We start from the raw sequence: 19,507 nt of genomic DNA on the forward strand, positions 1-19,507 counted from the left end.
CTTTACTATTTTTCCTTTAGTTTATTGAGCACATTTTTTTTAAACTACGTTTTTATAACTCTGCATTGTTGGTTAAGTAAGCATTTCACAGTAAGTTCTACACCTGTTGTATTCGGCGCATGTGACTAACCAAATTCGTTGTTTTTTTTATTTGATGACCATACCTGCAGGTGTGCTCTTCCTTATAGCCAATGTCCACCTATCTATACATCTTTACCATCTACCTCGTTCAACATCAATTGAAAAGGACATTCAGAATAGAGAAGCTTACCTGCTGAGCAGTCTCCCTTCATCATGGGTTAATTTGAAAATCTGTATTTTATGTCAGAGCGCATCACATCTCAGGATATTGCACAATTAGGCCTAGCAGTCAGGATTGATCTGGCTTCTGCATGTGGAGAAATCTATTTTTTTCAAAAGCATCCCTTATTTTATGGATACCGAGGCTTTCCACTCTGTTCCACATCAACTAAAAAAGGAACAACAAATGTGCATTATCCAGAGTTCAAACAGGCTATGCAATCTTGATAGCGTTTATGGATTGTTGTTTACTGAGGCGTGAGGCAGAAGAACCAATGACCTATATCACATTGTCTCTGAATAGGTCAAAGAATCCATTTACATGCATTTTTTTGTAGGAGAAAACTGAAAGGACTGTTCAAGTCGCAAGGACCTGGTGTACAATAATGATCATGAAAATTACATACGTTCTTCAACATACGCCGACATTGAGCATTATTGAAGCAATCGACATTGATCAACAAACTTTCACAAAAATGTTGAGATTTTTTTTTTTTAAATTTGAACCTACGAAGCCAATGGGTAATTAAGAAAAGTTACAGTAGTCTTCCTGAAAAAGTTATAACTTTGTGAACAGTCACAGATGTCTGCCTATCTGCACCAAAGCCACTCAGCCACCTATCTTAAACAGGCATGCCATTGCGTCTTCAAAAAAATATCTCGCAGTCACATAGGTGATAGCCTCTGGGATTGATATCACACAGCCAAAGACATGATTCCTATTTACAGTCAGCAAAGACGGCTTCAACGAGATGATAAACACGCGGGACAGGATATACAAGATTCCATCTCGCACATATTTCTCCAAAGTCACCATCCCAACACTGTATAACAAAATGAAGGGAAAAGTTTTAACAGAGCGTGTTGATTATTACGCGACTACAACAGACCTTTGGTAGAACAGGCGAGCCCTACAGTACAGTAGTTTGACAGTACACTTTATTGATGAGGAGTTTCAACTGAAAGGTCGGTGCTTGCAAACATCACAGGCTACTTCCCCAGAGATCACACGGGAGAAAACGTTGCTCTGGTGTTGAGAGAAGCTTTAGCCCCCTGGGGCCTGAATGACGAGCAGCAAGTGTGCATAACGATAACGGCGCAAACGTGGAAAAGGCCATCGCATTGAATGACTGGACCAGACTCCAATGTTTTGTACACAGACTGCACCTGCATCAGTAGGCTACGTGTTACATGTTAAGGCCATTAGAAGTATATTAAATGATTGAGCGTACACATAACACAATCATAAGCTTCTTATTCCATCTGAATGAATAAGTGCTGCACTTACAGCACACTATATTTTGATGATCATGCTAAACATTTGTTATGTAGGTTTAATAATCCTAGCTATTATTATATGTATAACAATGTTAGAAAATATTTGTTTCTTTTGGTTTTGCGTTCAGTTAGCACAGTATGTATTAATTCATATTAACTCATTTTAGTTACCCTGACACTTGTTTTTACCATGTCTGATGGAATTACCAAGTTTTCACCTAAGTGTAACCCTGCAATTAATTGACCATGTTCTACCTTTGTTGGCTTGTTAATACACTATAATGGCAAAGGCATATTCACAGTAGACCTAAATCAAACCAGGGTCGTGTGCAGTCACTGTAGTGAAGGATCTTCCCATAGACACCAGAAGTTGAGCTTTGAACAGTTTATCCCTACTTTCCTGTAAAACATAATGTTTGTTTATCTATACAAGTAACACAAAGCTGAGAACATCGCAGTTTCAAACACAATGAGTAACAGTCTTTTCGGAGCCTACTGGACAGAAAGGTCCAAGGACAATAAGCAGCCAATTTCAGAAAGTCCGTCTAGGCTCAAGTTCTCAGAATTAAGTTGATAAATACCAACGCAACACCGATGACTTGTTATTACGAACTATGGAATGTAGAAATAAACACAAGACACATTGAAGCGTTGCTAGCTCGATGGATTAGCTTTCTATGTTCTGTTAATTTTCGCCTACAGCAACTCTAGACAAATGTACGTTTCCAGCACAACATTCCAACACTCTGATGTTTGACAAGTGTGGCAGGTTATGCAAACTAAGCACAGAGACCTAGAACTCATGGAAGTTGGAACCAATAAGGAACGAGACATGATTCATCTTTAGCACTAAAAAAAAAAAAAATTATATATATATATATATATATATATATATATATATATATATATATATATATATATCTCTTTTATTCCCTATAAATGTTTTTCTATAAATTTTGATTAATTTCAAGGCGTTGAAGAAGATTAACATATCCTGCTCTTATCAGAATGTAATTCTCCTTCGCATGTGCTGGAATAACCACATTCCTCAATACTATGTATGTTCCTTGACTGCATTCTTTCTCCCACACTAGGCTATGTATGCATCCACTCAAGTAAAATGCAAATGCATTGTAAGAATGTCCGTCAAACAACAATCCAATCATGTGAAGTCCCTGTGAAATTTCAAATTTCATTTTGCACCCAGTGGACCGTTACAATATGGCCTACTGTATCACGTCAGGTATCAATGATTCAATTTCAACCTCAGTTCTTTCTTTAGTGTCATTCACTCTTTCCTACAGATGTCCTCTCTTAATTTGACCATTTTCTCACAGCAGGAAAATAATCCTGCAGCAACAGGACATGTGAGTTATTATGTGGATTACAATTAATGGACATTTTTGTATGAGTTGACGCCATTTTCGATTAGGGAAAATCCAGTCTGAAATGTTATAGTGGAAATTATAAAACTTTAGAAGCCTTTTTAAACTTCGGAGCCACTACAAGTTTGAATTTCCTGCAACAAAAGAGTGATCAAATTAAGAGAATGCAAACATCTATTTCCCATCTCATTCTGTTATTCTAGATGTTTCTTCTAGACAGGAACTTGTGTTTCTATAGACAGCTCCCTCCTGGGTCTAATGCAGATGCCTCAGAAGCCACATTTCTCCTGAGCAAAGCGAAGGGAATGCCATGCATGACACCTGAATAAATAAGGAACTTGGCCAACTCCTTACCTGGAACTAATCTCTCCCTCTCCATATGTAGTGTTTGTTGACACATAACAGTGGGGGGAAAAAGTATTTGATCCCCTGCTGATTTCGTATGTTTGCCCACATACAAAGAAATGATCAGTCTATAATTTTAATGGTAGGTTTATTTGAACAGTGAGAGACAGAATAACAAAAAAATCCAGAAAAAAAACGCATGTCAAAAATCTTATAAAATGATTTGCATTTTAATGAGGGAAATAAGTATTTCACCCCTCTGCAAAACATGACTTAGTACTTGGTGGCAAAACCCTTGTTGGCAATCACAGAGGTCAGATGTTTCTTGTAGTTGGCCACCAGGTTTGCACACATCTCAGGAGGGATTTTGTCCCCCTCCTCTTTGCAGATTTTCTCCAAGTCATTAAGGTTTCGAGGCTGACGTTTGGCAACTCGAACCTTCAGCTCCCTCAACAGATTTTCTATGGGATTAAGGTTTGGAGACTGGCTAGGCCACTCCAGGACCTTAATGTGCTTCTTCTTGAGCCACTCCTTTGTTGCCTTGGCCGTGTGTTTTGGGTCATTGTCATGCTGGAATACCCATCCACGACCCATTTTCAATGCCCTGGCTGAGGGAAGGAGGTTCTCACCCAAGATTTGACGGTACATGGCCCCGTCCATCGTCCCTTTGATGCGGTGAAGTTGTCCTGGCCCCTTAGCAGAAAAACACCCCCAACGCATAATGTTTCCACCTCCATGTTTGACGGTGGGGATGGTGTTCTTGGGGTCATAGGCAGCATTCCTCCTCCTCCAAACACGGCGAGTTGAGTTGATGCCAAGGAGCTCCATTTTGGTCTCATCTGACCACAACACTTTCACCAGTTGTCCTCTGAATCATTCAGATGTTCATTGGCAAACTTCAGACGGGCATGTATATGTATTCTTGAGCAGGGGGACCTTGCGGGCGCTGCAGGATTTCAGTCCTTCACGGCGTAGTGTGTTACCAATTGTTTTCTTGGTGACTATGGTCCCAGCTGCCTTGAGATCATTGACAAGATCCTCCCGTGTAGTTCTGGGCTGATTCCTCACCGTTCTCATGATCATTGCAACTCCACGAGGTGAGATCTTGCATGGAGCCCCAGGCCGAGGGATATTGACAGTTCTTTTGTGTTTCTTCCATTTGCGAATAATCGCACCAAATGTTGTCACCTTCTCACCAAGCTGCTTGGCGATGGTCTTGTAGCCCATTCCAGCCTTGTGTAGGTCTACAATCTTGTCCCTGACATCCTTGGAGAGCTCTTTGGTCTTGGCCATGGCGGAGAGTTTGGAATCTGATTGATTGATTGCTTCTGTGGACAGGTGTCTTTTTTACAGGTAACAAGCTGAGATTAGGAGCACTCCCTTTAAGAGTGTGCTCCTAATCTCAGCTCGTTACCTGTATAAAAGACACCTGGGAGCCAGAAATCTTTCTGATTGAGAGGGGGTCAAATACTTATTTCCCTCATTAAAATGCAAATCAATTTATAACATTTTTGACATGCGTTTTTCTGGATATTTGTATTGTTATTCTGTTTCGCACTGTTCAAATAAACCTACCATTAAAATTATAGACTGATCCTTTCTTTATCAGTGGGCAAACGTACAAAATCAGCAGGGGATCAAATCATTTTTTCCCCCAGTGTACATGACATTTAGAAAATGCTAACTGACTCCGTGCCAAATTAGGTGGACGTCAGAAAGATGAAAATTGAATGTTGATGCACATACATAGCTGGCACAGGAAGTGGACAAAAAAAGAACAATGTCAATAAAAGAATAAAGGTACTGATTTCAGCTCCCCTAAACTTCAATCTCATGTTTCTTATGTGCAGTCTCCCTCGTCCGTTTTCTCTATTCATAGCGAGAGACATTGTAACAGTACCGGTAACATCTCTGGTATTGCCTAGTATCTATTTGTGACTCACCTACTTCTGACAATCCTTTCTATTATCTTTGAGGTCTGTTTTCATCAATCCTGATTCCCTCATCTCCATTAGGGAGAGCTCACCTTTCCCCCCCATCCAGATTCCCTCATCTCCCTGAGAGAGAGCTCACCTTTCCCCCCCATTAAGATTCCCTCATCTCCCTGAGGGAGAGCTCACGTTTCCCCCCCATCCAGATTCCCTCATCTCCCTGAGGGAGAGCTCACGTTTCCCCCCCATCCAGATTCCCTCGTCTCCCTGAGGGAGGGATCACCTTTCCCCCCCATCCAGATTCCCTCGTCTCCCTGAGGGAGAGCTCACCTTTTCCCCCATCCTGATTCCCTCGTCTTCCTGAGGGAGAGCTCACCTTTCCCCCATCCAGATTCCCTCATCTTCCTGAGGGAGAGCTCACCTTTTCCCCCATCCAGATTCCCTCGTCTTCCTGAGGGAGAGCTCACCTTTCCCCCATCCAGATTCCCTCATCTTCCTGAGGGAGAGCTTACCTTTTCCCCCATCCAGATTACCTCATCTCCCTGAGGGAGAGCTCACCTTTCCCCCATCCAGATTCCCTCATCTCCCTGAGGGAGAGCTCACCTTTTCCTCCATCCAGATTCCCTCATCTCCCTGAGGGAGAGCTCACCTTTCCCCCCCATCCAGATTCCCTCATCTCCCTGAGGGAGAGCTCACCTTTCCCCCATCCAGATTCCCTCATCTTCCTGAGGGAGAGCTTACCTTTTCCCCCATCCAGATTACCTCATCTCCCTGAGGGAGAGCTCACCTTTCCCCCATCCAGATTCCCTCATCTCCCTGAGGGAGAGCTCACCTTTTCCTCCATCCAGATTCCCTCATCACCCTGAGGGAGAGCTCACCTTTCCCCCCCATCCAGATTCCCTCATCTCCCTGAGGGAGAGCTCACCTTTCCCCCATCCAGATTCCCTCATCTTCCTGAGGGAGAGCTTACCTTTTCCCCCATCCAGATTCCCTCATCTCCCTGAGGGAGAGCTCACCTTTTCCTCCATCCAGATTCCCTCATCTCCCTGAGGGAGAGCTCACCTTTCCCCCCCATCCAGATTCCCTCATCTCCCTGAGGGAGAGCTCACCTTTCCCCCCCATCCAGATTCCCTTATCTCCCTGAGGGAGAGCTCTCCATTGTACTGTAGAGCTCAGGTCTTTGTCTCAGATCAATAGTCTCTTTAAAATTCCTCTCCACCCTTAGGCAGTCACGACTCCACACTCACCACCGACTGACTGCACACACCAGCATCTCTTCAATGAGCATGGGTAGGATAAGGATCTCTCTCTCCTTCACACACACACACACACACACACACACACCTAAACATGCAAAGAGCAAATCCAGCCTTGCCTTGCTACCGCCTTGCTACCTGAACCTCTAAAATAATGAGGAAATGCAACCACTCCAAAGGCGACAGACACAGTTAAACACAGTGGTGTTCTACTGTAAACTTTCCACAGATGCTTGTCTGAATACAGCCCTTTGGGTTGTGTCTAGTCTGCGGTTTATTTGTTATGACTGAAGAGACCAGTGGGACTAGTAACAATAGAACCGCACTTCCTTCAACAAGCTCTCCTCCCATCGGGACCCACTCCAGAGTAAAACAAAGCATATGACTTTGTTTGCCAAGACTAGATAAATGTCTATGCCACGGTCCAAGATGCAAGACTTTACAGCCAAATGTAAAAGCTGGGAAGAGCAGCAGTAAAGATGGAGAAAGCAGAGAGAGGAATGGTACTGAACCCCTCAGCAAAGAACTATTCCCAGCGCATTTCAGGGACTGCGTGAGCTACCTGTGAACATCAGAATACAAAGCGAGTGAGGCAGTGGAGGAGCAAATGCCTACAACAGACTTTAATGAACAGAGCCCCACTGCCTGAGAGAAGGTCACCATGAGGAGGAGTGACGAATGAGAGAGGCAGGTAGAAGCAGCTCTCGGCCTTGCCTCTGCATAGGGCAGAACTGGAGGATTGTATTATCATTTTGCCTTGCAATGTTATTACTAAATTCCCTTCCAGTCCAGACACAAAAATAGTCCTAAAGAGAAAAGTCCTAAAGTTAACCAGCACAAGGAAAAGTAGCAGGTACACAAACATACTCAATGTTTGCAGCTTATTTTCAGGTATTTTTCTACACTCTGTGTAGGCTAATAGTTTAATTCATGTTCATAATGATCAATCAACTGCTCCTTACTTCCTCTCTCAAAAACAGCTCAGATCTCGACCATAGTTGGGCCCAGAAATAAAGCGAAGCCAGTTCAGACCAGAAACCTGAGTGTTTGAAATCATCAGCTGATATTGGGGCGGCAGGTAGCCTAGTGGTTAGAGCGTTGGGCCAGTAACCTAAAGGTTGCTAGATCGAATCCCCGAGCTGACAAAGTAAAACATCTGTCGTTCTGCCCCTGAACAATGCAGTTGACACATTGTTCCTATGCCGTCATTGTAAATAAGAATTTGTTCTTAACTGACTTGCCTAGGTAAATAAAGGTTAAATAAAACAATATGTAGCTATGATGTGCTCACTCCCTGAAGTTTGTTGTGGTAATGATTTAGCTTTGATATGGCAGTGAGCTACCCTGAAGCTGCAGAGCCTAACGTCAAGACTTAATGTATTGTCATGTAAAAAATGGTTAAACTGTAGTGTTTTCTGTCTGAACTCCTCACAGTGAAAATATTTTAGGCTTTATGCAGGCATCAAAATGATGTAAAAGCATCAACTGCGAAATTAATTTCACTCAGAATTTGAAAATCCAGAACATAAAAATAAATTCTACCCATTTGTATGAATTATTTAATAAACTCATACTTTATGATTAGGCCAAGAAAAAATGGATTGCTGCTGTGAACTTCTGGCTAGTTCAAAAATAACTAAATCTCTCTGAAACCATAGCGGTCACTTGGCTCTCTTGATTTCATTTTAATCAAATCAGTATATTAATGTTACTTAGAAAATAAAATTATTTGGGGATAGAGATACTTTTACTACAAAATGTTAACTTAATTTCCAGTTTCCCCATGGGCACCTACTAAACGTAGACTTCTTTCAGTGTTTGTAGTGGTGGCAACAATACCTTACATAAATATTCTTCTTCTTACATTCTACGAGATATAGGGGAGTATAAATTAGACGCATAATTAAGATCCCGAATCAGAGAGGGCCTCCCGAGAGGCGCAGTGGTCTAAGGCGTATAACAACCGGCAATGATCGGGAGTCCCATAGTGCGGCGCACAATTGGCCCAGTATCGTCCGGGTTACGGGAGGGTTTGGCGGGGGGGGCTTTACTTTGCTCATCGCACTCTAGCGACTCCTTGTGGCGGGCCGGGCGCCTTCAGGCTGACCTCAGTCGTCAGTTGAACAGTGTTTCCTCCAACACATTGGTGAGGCTGGCTTCCGTGTTAAGCGGGCGGGTATTAAGAAGCGTGGTTTGACGGGTCATGTTTCGGACGACGCATGACTCGACCATCGCCTTGCGAGCCCGTTGGGGAGTTGCAGCGATGAGACAAATACAACAACAAAAAATTGCGAATCAGATCCCTAACTGTAAGGGAGGCGATGCGTCTGCCAAACTATCACAGAAAGATAGACGACTTCTTATACAGTGAGGGAAAAAAGTATTTGATCCCCTGCTGATTTTGTACGTTTGCCCACTGACAAAGAAATGATCAGTCTATAATGTTAATGGTAGGTTTATTTGAACAGTGAGAGACAGAATAACAACAAAAAAATCCAGAAAAACGCATGTCAAAAATGTTATAAAATGTTTTGCATTTTAAAATGAGGGAAATAAGTATTTGACCCCTCTGCAAAACATGACTTAGTACTTGGTGGCAAAACCCTTGTTGGCAATCACAGAGGTCAGACGTTTCTTGTAGTTGGCCACCAGGTTTGCACACATCTCAGGAGGGATTTTGTCCCACTCCTTTTTAGAGATCTTCTCCAAGTCATTAAGGTTTCGAGGTTGACGTTTGGCAACTCGAACCTTCAGCTCCCTCCACAGATTTTCTATGGGATTAAGGTCTGGAGACTGGCTAGGCCACTCCAGGACCTTAATGTGCTTCTTCTTGAGCCACTCCTTTGTTGCCTTGCCCTTGTGTTTTGGGTCACTGTCATGCTGGAATACCCATCTACGACCCATTTTCAATGCCCTGGCTGAGGGAAGGAGGTTCTCAGCCAAGATTTGACGGTACATGGCCCCGTCAATCGTCCCTTTGATGCGGTGAAGTTGTCCTGTCCCCTTAGCAGAAAAACACCCCCAAAGCATAATGTTTCCACCTCCATGTTTGACGGTGGGGATGGTGTTCTTGGGGTCATAGGCAGCATTCCTCCTCCTCCAAACACGGCGAGTTGAGTTGATGCCAAGGAGCTCCATTTTGGTCTCATCTGACCACAACACTTTCACCAGTTGTCCTCTGAATCATTCAGATGTTCATTGGCAAACTTCAGACGGGCATGTATATGTATTCTTGAGCAGGGGGACCTTGCGGGCGCTGCAGGATTTCAGTCCTTCACGGCGTAGTGTGTTACCAATTGTTTTCTTGGTGACTATGGTCCCAGCTGCCTTGAGATCATTGACAAGATCCTCCCGTGTAGTTCTGGGCTGATTCCTCACCGTTCTCATGATCATTGCAACTCCACGAGGTGAGATCTTGCATGGAGCCCCAGGCCGAGGGAGATTGACCGTTTTTTTTGTGTTTCTTCCATTTGCGAATAATCGCACCGACTGTTGTCACCTTCTCACCAAGCTGCTTGGGGATGGTCTTGTAGCCCATTCCATCCTTGTGTAGGTCTACAATCTTGTCCCTGACATCCTTGGAGAGCTCTTTGGTCTTGGCCATGGTGGAGAGTTTGGAACCTGATTGATTGATTGCTTCTGTGGACAGGTGTCTTTTATACAGGTAACAAGCTGAGATTAGGAGCACTCCCTTTAAGAGTGTGCTCCTAATCTCAGCTCGTTACCTGTATAAAAGACACCTGGGAGCCAGAAATCTTTCTGATTTAGAGGGGGTCAAATACTTATTTCCCTCATTAAAATGCTAATTCTTTGTCTGTGGGCAAACGTACAAAATCAGCAGGGGATCAAATACTTTTTTCCCTCACTGTAAAGCAGTAGGCAATACCTTTGGAAAAGTCTCACCCTTCCTTTGGCTTTGAGGATCCTCAAGAAATGTTTGAAAAACAGAGAACTGAGTCCACCACAACAACTCAAAAGGCTGTCACATCTGACATCTGCTCGTATTCACGTGTTGACAGATAGCAGAGGAACCCTGGGTTTTGAAAAAAGGAAGGACAGGTAGGTGTGTGTGTGTGTGTGTGTGTGTGTGTGTGTGTGTGTGTGTGTGTGTGTGTGTGCGTGTGTGTGTGTGTGTTCAAAAGCATATTTTCTTACCCCAGCAGCAAAGCCCAGACTTCCATCCAATATTCGCTTCTGAAAAGGGGGGCAGAGAGAAAGGAGGAGTGAAGTCAAACCAAGGGCATCAACAATCCAATGTGATGTTTAGTTCAGAGCAATTCCATGGTTACGGAATTACGCTGAGACTCTGATTTTTCACTTTAAAATGTAAACCAAACAAAAAACATGTGATTTCAAAGTTTAACAAACCATGACTCTGCACAATGACTACTTTTAAGAATTTTAACAAAAAAATGTTGCTAATACACATTTACAGGAAGAACTGTGCATAAATAAAGTTTGGTAACAGAATAAAACTGAGGGATATTTTACTGTAATTCTCTTACCAAACTTTGTATCTGCAGTCTTTCCAGTAAATGTTTAATAATTGTTTGACTGTGTAAATTGTTCAAAGTAGCCATTGTGCATAATCTGTAAATCTAATTCCGTTACCATGGAAATGCCCTTCACAAGGACAAAAAAGAAAGTAAGGCATGTCTTCAAAGATATTAAACTTTCCATTTCTATGGAACTAGAACTGCTGAAGCCATTCAAATATACTGCCATTGATTTAGTGAAACTAAGGGACATATTGGAGTTCACACCAGGGACATAAACTATATTTGTGTGCATATACCAGTGTCACAATACAGTAAAACATCATACAGCAGCAACACACAGAGAAACGTTGTACCAGTTCCTTACCTGTCGGCTGGAGAAGATGAAGACCAGGGCAGCCCCAGCAGCAGTCAGGCCCCAGGTGAACAGAGTTCCCAGCAGGGCCTGGGTCACAGGACTGTAGCCTGGAAGCATGGTGCCAATCCTGGGGACAGAGAGATGCACACAGTGGAGTGGAGCCGCACAGGATACTTTAGGTTGTTTTAACGACACAGTCACAGTAGCTAGCTAACTTGACGAATGTAAGGTACATTGTCAGGAAATCCCTGTAATATGAGTGCTCCAAATAACAGATCATTTTGTAGAACAAAGGCGTGTGTGCTAAATCCTGTTGGTTCAGAAACGTGACAGGGTGGCATGTTTGCAAATTACTGCCCAACCCCACAAGCGTCCTGCTTAGCTGTCTAGCTAGCTAAATAAACTTGCAAGCAAGAAGAGAAACATTTGCTATTGCATTGTTCCATCTTTATTTGTGTCCAAAATAGCTGTCTCTTTCGGCTCTCTATCTTAAATCAATGTACGTTGCTAGTATCATCCAAAGAGTTGGCCTAGCAGTATCAGACGACACTGTCAGATAACTTTGCTTTTGTTCGCTGCGCTGGTTATGTTGCAACGAAACACGTGCTTTACGGCATTATCAAGACACATGCGTTATCCGGTGACAGATTAATATATTCTCATCTTGTTTTATGGTTTTAATTCATTAAATCACTTAAAATACTTACTGTCACTTCTGGCACCGCAAGTCGAATGTATTTACTTCCTACTTCCCTGTACACGTATCTGTGACAGGTTGAGCACTGCCCCTCGCAAGATGCCATTGGCTATTCCAGCATTTGGAGGCGTGTATTGTAATTTGATAGGACAATAAGCCTTCCTTCACAAAGTCATAGCCAGCCTATGCTACTAACTTTTAACATCAATATTACAAATTGTGTTTTATGAATGTCATGTTAGGTTTTTTCAAACTGATAATTTCCTGCATAGTATTATTTATATTATTTTTTATTGATTTTGCATATCCCACTATATAGCTTTTGTCAGGAGGTCATTTTTATTTACAATCTCTCATGTCCTGCCCAGCCAATGAGGTAAAGCAGTTTAGCAATGTAGCAGAAAATAGGTTGAAGTACCACTGCATGGGACAGTTCAGGTAAGGTGACATAGTTACACCCCATGAAGTGCCTCTGTGAATGTAAGCTGTAAGCTATTTTTGAATTTCAATAGCCCACTGACAATTTGCTAGGGTCTGTTATTTGCAATGGTCTGTTATTAATAGTCTGTAATTGTGCTTGAGGATTTGTAAGTAACCATTGTGATTATTTTCCTATATCAGCTTCAATATGTAAACTGTCCCTGTGTTGGCAGTAGGGCTTTAAGCAGATAAATTCCGAATGTTCCTCTCAATGAATGTACTCTCCCCACTGGGCACACACTGGTTTTCATTTTCAATGAACTAACTTTGAACAACATGGAATATAAATTGAATTGACGTCTGTGCCTATTGGTCTACTCTAAGGCTTTAAATGTTCTCTTGCTAATCCCTTGTTCTGGCTCTGCTTAGCTTAGTCTAATTTGAACTGTAGGTACATTATGATCCCTACCATGCATGACATAGCCAAAGCTGTCAGAGCTACCACCCTCTTATGTGACACATAAATTATCTTATTATAACAATCTTCTTATCTTATTATAACAATCTTCTGATATTTGTAGTTTGACTGCAAAAAGACAACCTGGAATGCCATCAAAATCACAGTTGTGTCCAGTCCTCGCTAGACAAGTACTAATCTAGTCTACCAGCCGGCTCTCCGTATGCGTTTATCTTATTATAACAATCTTCTGATATTTGTAGTTCGACTGCAAAAAGACAACCTGGAATGCCATCAAAATCACAGTTGTGTCCAGTCCTCGCTAGACAAGCACTAATCTAGTCTACCAGCCGGCTCTCCGTATGCGTTGACAATCGAGACGGGGAACTTGGATGTTAGACGAGCACTAAAAATGTTATGCCTCAAGTACAAATACACTGGAAGAATGTAATGCATTGTAATGTATTCTTCCTGGTTTGTCTATAAAGTATGTTAAAATGGCTTTTTTTTTAAAGAGAAGTGGTCTCCTTGTGCAGACCAGCTCTCAAATGCACAAGGAGTGGGAATAATGCATGGTTCAGGGTTTTTAAGCCCTTGAAAACTCAAGACAGCCAGTGAGTTTTCCTTATTTTTAATCAATAGTGCTATTGTCCAGTTAAAGGCCCAGTGCAGTCAAAAACGTGATTTGCCTATGTTTTATATGCATTTCCCCACTATGAGGTTGGAATTATACTGTGAAATCAGCAGAATTATGATAATGCCTGTTTAGAGCTGTTTAAAAATAGTTGCTGAAATTTCAACCTGTTTTGGTGGGATGGAATTTTGACCTGCCTGGTGACATCACCAGACCAATAAGAAAGACTTCTGAACCTCTCTGCCAATAACAGCTAGTTTTCTGTTTTCCCCTCGCCACTCAGAACACTCCCAGACAGTCCTAGCAAAATTATTGTTTGAGAAATTGCTCTTTGCTAAGAAGCTATTTTTGTTTATTTTTGACCATTTTAATTGAAAACTATCACTGAAAGGTAGTTAATTGTTATGCAGAAATGATTTGATATTGCGATAAAAATGGCTGCATTGGACTTTTAACCAACTTTATTTGGTTTGTATTCAGTTGGTTCCATTTAACAAGTAACCCTGAATTGTCAGGCTGTGTGGGTCGCATCGCAACGCCCTAGATTCCATTCTGTGGAAATCTTCTGACAATACACAGCAAAGAGGATGGAGGTAAGCTCAGCTCTAGTCATCCAGCTTAAAGCATTAAGTATTGTGTGTGTGTGTGTGTGTGTGTGTGTTGTCGAAAGTGCTTCACAGCCCTGCTTGAGTGGTCCATGCTGTGTTTTGATAAAGATGGGAGTAGAGTAAACGTAGTGGCACACTGGAATGTTTTTTCCACACAGACACAGTGGAAATGACCTCATTAAATCTTTGGCCAGTAAATACTCATAGTTCTTTAGTTTTCGCCTGACTGACCCCTAAAGTGATCATACGTCCCTTATACAACTTCACAGCTCAACACAGCTCAACACTCTGACATACAGTACTTTTTGGTTATTTATTTACAAACGGTACATACATTTCCTACTGTAAATGTTCAGGAGATTTAGTTGATCACAAACCAACAGCTTTGCACTTACTTTTCTAAAGACAGCTAGAAAAATGATATGTGAAATCCAAGGCCTCTGAGAAACTCCGAACATTTAGCTCCTTGAAACCAAATGCCTCTAGAGTAGTTTTATGAGAGGAAAACCAGCACCACTCTATGAAGTACTAACAACCTAAGCAGGTACTGAGACTACAAAGGCATTTCTCTCTTTAAAGGGGCCTGTAAAAGGCCAGGCACCAGGAGTTGATGGGTGTGGGTAATGGAAAGGGAGAATGTCACGGCTGTCGTAAGGAGAAGCAGACCAAAGTGCAGCGTGTGTGTCGTTTCACATTTTATTTACACTGTGAAACTATGCAATAGATACATAAATAACTACAACAACAACAACAACAACAACAACCCGTGACGCAGCGGTGAAACATACACTAACTCAAAGATAATCTCCCACAAACCCAGGTGGGAAAAAAAAAAACTACTTAAGTATGATCTCCAATTAGAGACAATTAGGACCAGCTGCCTCTAATTGGAGATCATCCCAAACAAAACCCCAACATAGAAATACAAAACTAGAACCTGAACATAGAAATAGAAAACATAGAGAGAGAAAAACCTGGCATGCCCTGACCTACTCTACCATAGAAAATAACATATTTCTATGGTCAGGACGTGACAGAGAATTTAGGGAACATTTAGAATTTGAGATCTTCTCAGGTACAGGAGACAGTGGATCAGACAGGTACAGTACCTTCAGAAACTATTCATAGCTCTTCACTTTTTCCACATTTTGTTGTGTTACAAAGTGGGATTACAATTGATTTAATTGTACTTTTTTTGTCGACGATCTACATGAAATACTTTAATGTCAAGGTGGAAGAGAAATTCTAACATTTGTAAAATAGAAATCATAAACAATAACCTGATATATCTTGATTATTTAAGTATTCAACCCCCTGAGTCAATACATGTTAGAATTACCTTTGGCTGCGAATACAGCTGTGAATATTCCTGGGTAAGTCTCTGGATTGTACAATATTTGCACATTATTATTTTTTAAATGTTTCTTGCTAAGTCAAGTTGGTTGTTGATCATTGCTAGACAGCCATTTTCAAGCCTTAACATAGATTTTTAAGTCAAAACTGTAATTAGGCCACTCAAGAACATTCAGCGTTGTCTTGGTAAGCAACTCCAGTGTATATTTGGCCTTGTGTTTTAGGTTATTGTCCTGCTGAAATGTGAATTTGTCTCCCATTGTCTGTTGGAAAGCAGACTTAACCAGGTTTTCCTCTAGGATTTTGCCTGTGTTTAGCTCTATTCTAGTTTATTTTTATCATAAACTCCTTAGTCCTTGCAGATTACAGACATAGTGTTACAGCCATCTGAAAGAGTAGACCAAGGCGCAGCGTGGTTAGTGATCATCATGGATTTATTTTACCGAGAACACATAAACAGAAACAGACAGCCAAACAGTTCTGTCAGGTAAGCAATACAAAACAGAAATTAACCACCCAAAAAACCCAAAGGAAAACAGGCTACCTAAGTATGGCTCCCAATCAGCGACAATGATGTACAGCTGTCCCTGATTGAGAGCCATACCAGGCCAAACAAAGAAATACAAAACATAGAAAAAAGGACATAGAATGCCCACCCTAGTCACACCCTGGCCTAACCAAAATAGAGAATAAAACCCTCTCTATGGCCAGGGCGTGACACATAGCCATATTTTATTTTACTAGGCAAGTCAGTTAAGAACAAATTCTTATTTTCAATGACGGCATAGGAACAGTGGGTTAACTGCCTTGTTCAGGGGCAGAACGACAGATTTTTACCTTGTCAGCTCGGGGATTCAATCTTGCAGCCTTTCGGTTACTAGTCCAACGCGCTAACCACTAGGCTTTCTTCGCGAGGCTTTGGAAAATCTCCCAGGTCTTTGTGGTTGAATCTGTGTTTGAAATATTAATGCAACTTATTAAGCACATGTTTACTCATGAACCTATTTAGGGTTGCCATAATAAAGGGGTCGAACACTAATTGACTCAAGACCTTTCAGCTTTTCATTTTTTATTCATTTGTAAACATTTCAAAAACCATAATTCCACTTTGACATTATGGGGTATTGTGTGAAGGCCAATGACCAAAGAAATCTAAATTGAATCAATTTTAAATTCAGGCTGTTAGATAACAAAATATGGAAAAAGTCAAGGGGTGTGAATACTTTCTACAGGCACTGTACTGTAATTATGATGGTACTGAACGTTCCACTCGCCTGTACCACTTTAGCACCTGGACATGTTTGAAGTGTTGATGATGTTGTTCAAGTGTTGAACTCCAAGGTAACCTGCCTAAATGACTGTAGCCCCGTAGCCCTCACATCTGTAATCACGGCACATTTGGAAAAGAGACCAAGGTCTCAATATGTCTTCCCTGTGAAAATAAAGGTTGAATAATGAAGTGCTTTGAAAGGTTGGTCATGACACGCATCAACACCATCATCCCAGACACCCTGGACACACTCTAATTCGCACACCGCCCCAACAGATCCACAGATGACGCAATCTCAATTGTGCTTTAGACTGCTGTTTCCCATCTGGACAAGAGGGGAAATAACTATGTGAGAATGTTGTTCATAGACTACAGCTCAGCATTCAATACCTTAGTCCCATCAAGCTTATTACCAAACTCGGGACCCTGGGACTGATCACCTCCCTCTGCAAATGGATCCTGGACTTGTCCCGAAGCCACCTGACATTTACATAAGTATTCAGACCCTTTACTCAGTACTTTAAGCACCTTTGTCATCGATTACAGACTTGAGTCTTCTTGAGTATGACGCTACAAGCATGGCACACCTGTATTTGGGGAATTTCTCCCATTCTTCTCTGCAGATCCTCTCAAGCTCTGTCAGGTTGGATGGGGAGCATCGCTGCACAGCTATTTTCAGGTCTCTCCAGAGATGTTTGATCGGGTTCATGTTCCTGCTCTGGCTGGGCCACTCAAGAACATTCAGAGACTTGTCACAAAGCCACTCCAGCGTTGTCTTGGCTGTGTGCTTAGGGTCATTGTCCTGTTGGAAGGTGAACCTTCGCCCCAGTCTGAGGTCCTGAGCACTCTGGAGCAAGTTTTCATCAAGGATCTCTCTGTATTTTGCTCAATTCAACTTTCTGTCGATCCTGACTAGTCTTCAGGTCCCTGCCTCTGAAAAACATACTCACAGCATGATGCTGCTACCACCATGCTTCACCGTAGGGATGGTGCCAGGTTTCCTCCAGACGTGATGCTTGGTTTCATCAGACCAGAAAATCTTGTTTCTCATGGTCTGAGAGTCCTTTACGGGCCTTTTGGCAACTCCAAGCAGGCTGTCAAATGCCTTTTGCTGAGGAGTGGCTTACGTCTGACCACTCTACCATAAAGGCCTGATTGGTGGTGTGCTGCAGAGATGGTTGTCCTTCTGGAAGATTCTCCCATCGCCACAAATGAATTCTGGAGCTCTGTCAGAGTGACCATCGAGTTCTTGGTCACCTCCCTGACCAAGGCCTTTCTCCCCAGATTGCTCAGTTTGGCCGTGTGGCCAGCTCTAGGAGTCTTGGTGGTTCCAAACGTCTGCCATTTAACAATGATGGAAGCCACTGTGTTCTTGGGGATCTTCAATGCTGCAGACATTTTTTGATACCCTTGCCCAGATCTGTGCCTCGACACAATCCTGTCTCAGAGCTCTATGGACAATTCCTTCGACCTCATGGCTTGATTTTTGCTCTGACATGCACTGTCAACTGTGGGACCTTATATAGACAGGTGTGTGCCTTTCCAAATGATGTCCAATCAATTGAATTTACCACAGGGGGACTCCAATCAAGTTGTAGAAACATCTCAAGGATGATCAATGGAAACAGGATGCACCTGAGCTCAATTTAGAGTCTCATATGTAGATAAGGTATTTCTGTTTTTTAATTTGAATACATTTGCAAAAATTAAAAAAAAACTGTTTTTGCTTTGTCATTGTGGGATATTGTGTGTAGACTGATGAGGATTTTTTATTTATTTAATAAATTTTAGAATAAAGCTGTAACGTAAAGAAATGTGGAAAAAAGGGAAGAGGTCTGAATGCTTTCCAAATGCACTGTACATATCTACCTCTAATCCTTCGTACACCTGCACATTGGTACCATATAGATACCTTCATTCTTGTGCATTTTTATTCCTCTTATTTTTTGTTGGGAAGGGCTCACAAGTAAGCATTTCACGGTAAAGTCTACACCTGTTGTATTTGACGCATGTGACCAAAAATAATTTGATTTGCTGGATGTGTTGATGTGTTTGTTTAGTGCCAGGTGGCTCCTGGGTCTGTGGACTGTTGGAGTATTCTAGCTATCCATGTCTGAGGGAAAACAGGACCCGAGACAATCACTCACCCTGCATTTTATCTGCCTGCCTACTGGCCATCTCTCTCTCTCTCTCTCTCTCTCTCTCTCTCTCTCTCTCTCTCTCTCTCTCTCTCTCTCTCTCTCTCTCTCTCTCTCTCTCTCTCACTCTCTCACTCTCTCTCTCCCCATGATGAATGAACTGCCACGGAATAAAGCCAATCAGAGAGAGAAGCAAAAGACAAAAGACGAAAAACTACTGCGAAAAAAAACAAGCCTCAATAACCAACGGGGGCTTCATTCCTGTCCACAGCTCATCCGTTCTAGCCAGTTTAGAAGGTGGGTGGCCATAGCGGGAAGTGGTGGGGTGTGTGGCAGTGGGGGCTAGTTCAGCTCCGACTGACCCCCCCCCCCCCCCCCCCGAACTGTGAGGGGAGTATAGGAGAGCAGAGGGGTGGGTTGGGTGAGACAGAAGGATGGGGTAAGGGTGAAGAGGAGAGAGGGGAAAAAAAGAAAAGAAGCTGGATTGCACTTTGTGGAGAATGTTTAGTTTAGTAATCAAAACAAAAGTATTGTAACAGATGGGGCTGGCTACACCTTGGAAACGGCATAACAGCGGGGCC

The 19,507-nt window shown here is 42.3% G+C and overlaps 1 protein-coding gene across 2 annotated transcripts in view; it reads right to left on the reverse strand.

The window, feature by feature from the left end:
* slc39a11 (solute carrier family 39, member 11) overlaps nt 1-12,139 on the reverse strand; it is a 156,011-nt gene extending 143,872 nt beyond the window's left edge. For both annotated transcript variants that reach the window (XM_029706240.1, XM_029706235.1), the window contains exons 1-3: nt 12,057-12,139; nt 11,359-11,476; nt 10,651-10,689 (exon numbers count right to left, since the gene is read on the reverse strand). In XM_029706240.1, the coding sequence (XP_029562100.1) occupies nt 10,651-10,689; nt 11,359-11,466 (147 nt within the window). In that variant the 5' untranslated portion in view covers nt 11,467-11,476; nt 12,057-12,139. The remainder of the gene's footprint in view (nt 1-10,650; nt 10,690-11,358; nt 11,477-12,056) is intronic.
* Nucleotides 12,140-19,507: the final 7,368 nt, after the last annotated feature.

This window comes from Salmo trutta, chromosome 2, assembly GCF_901001165.1.
Source record: "Salmo trutta chromosome 2, fSalTru1.1, whole genome shotgun sequence".
Taxonomy (NCBI): Eukaryota; Metazoa; Chordata; class Actinopteri; order Salmoniformes; family Salmonidae; genus Salmo; species Salmo trutta.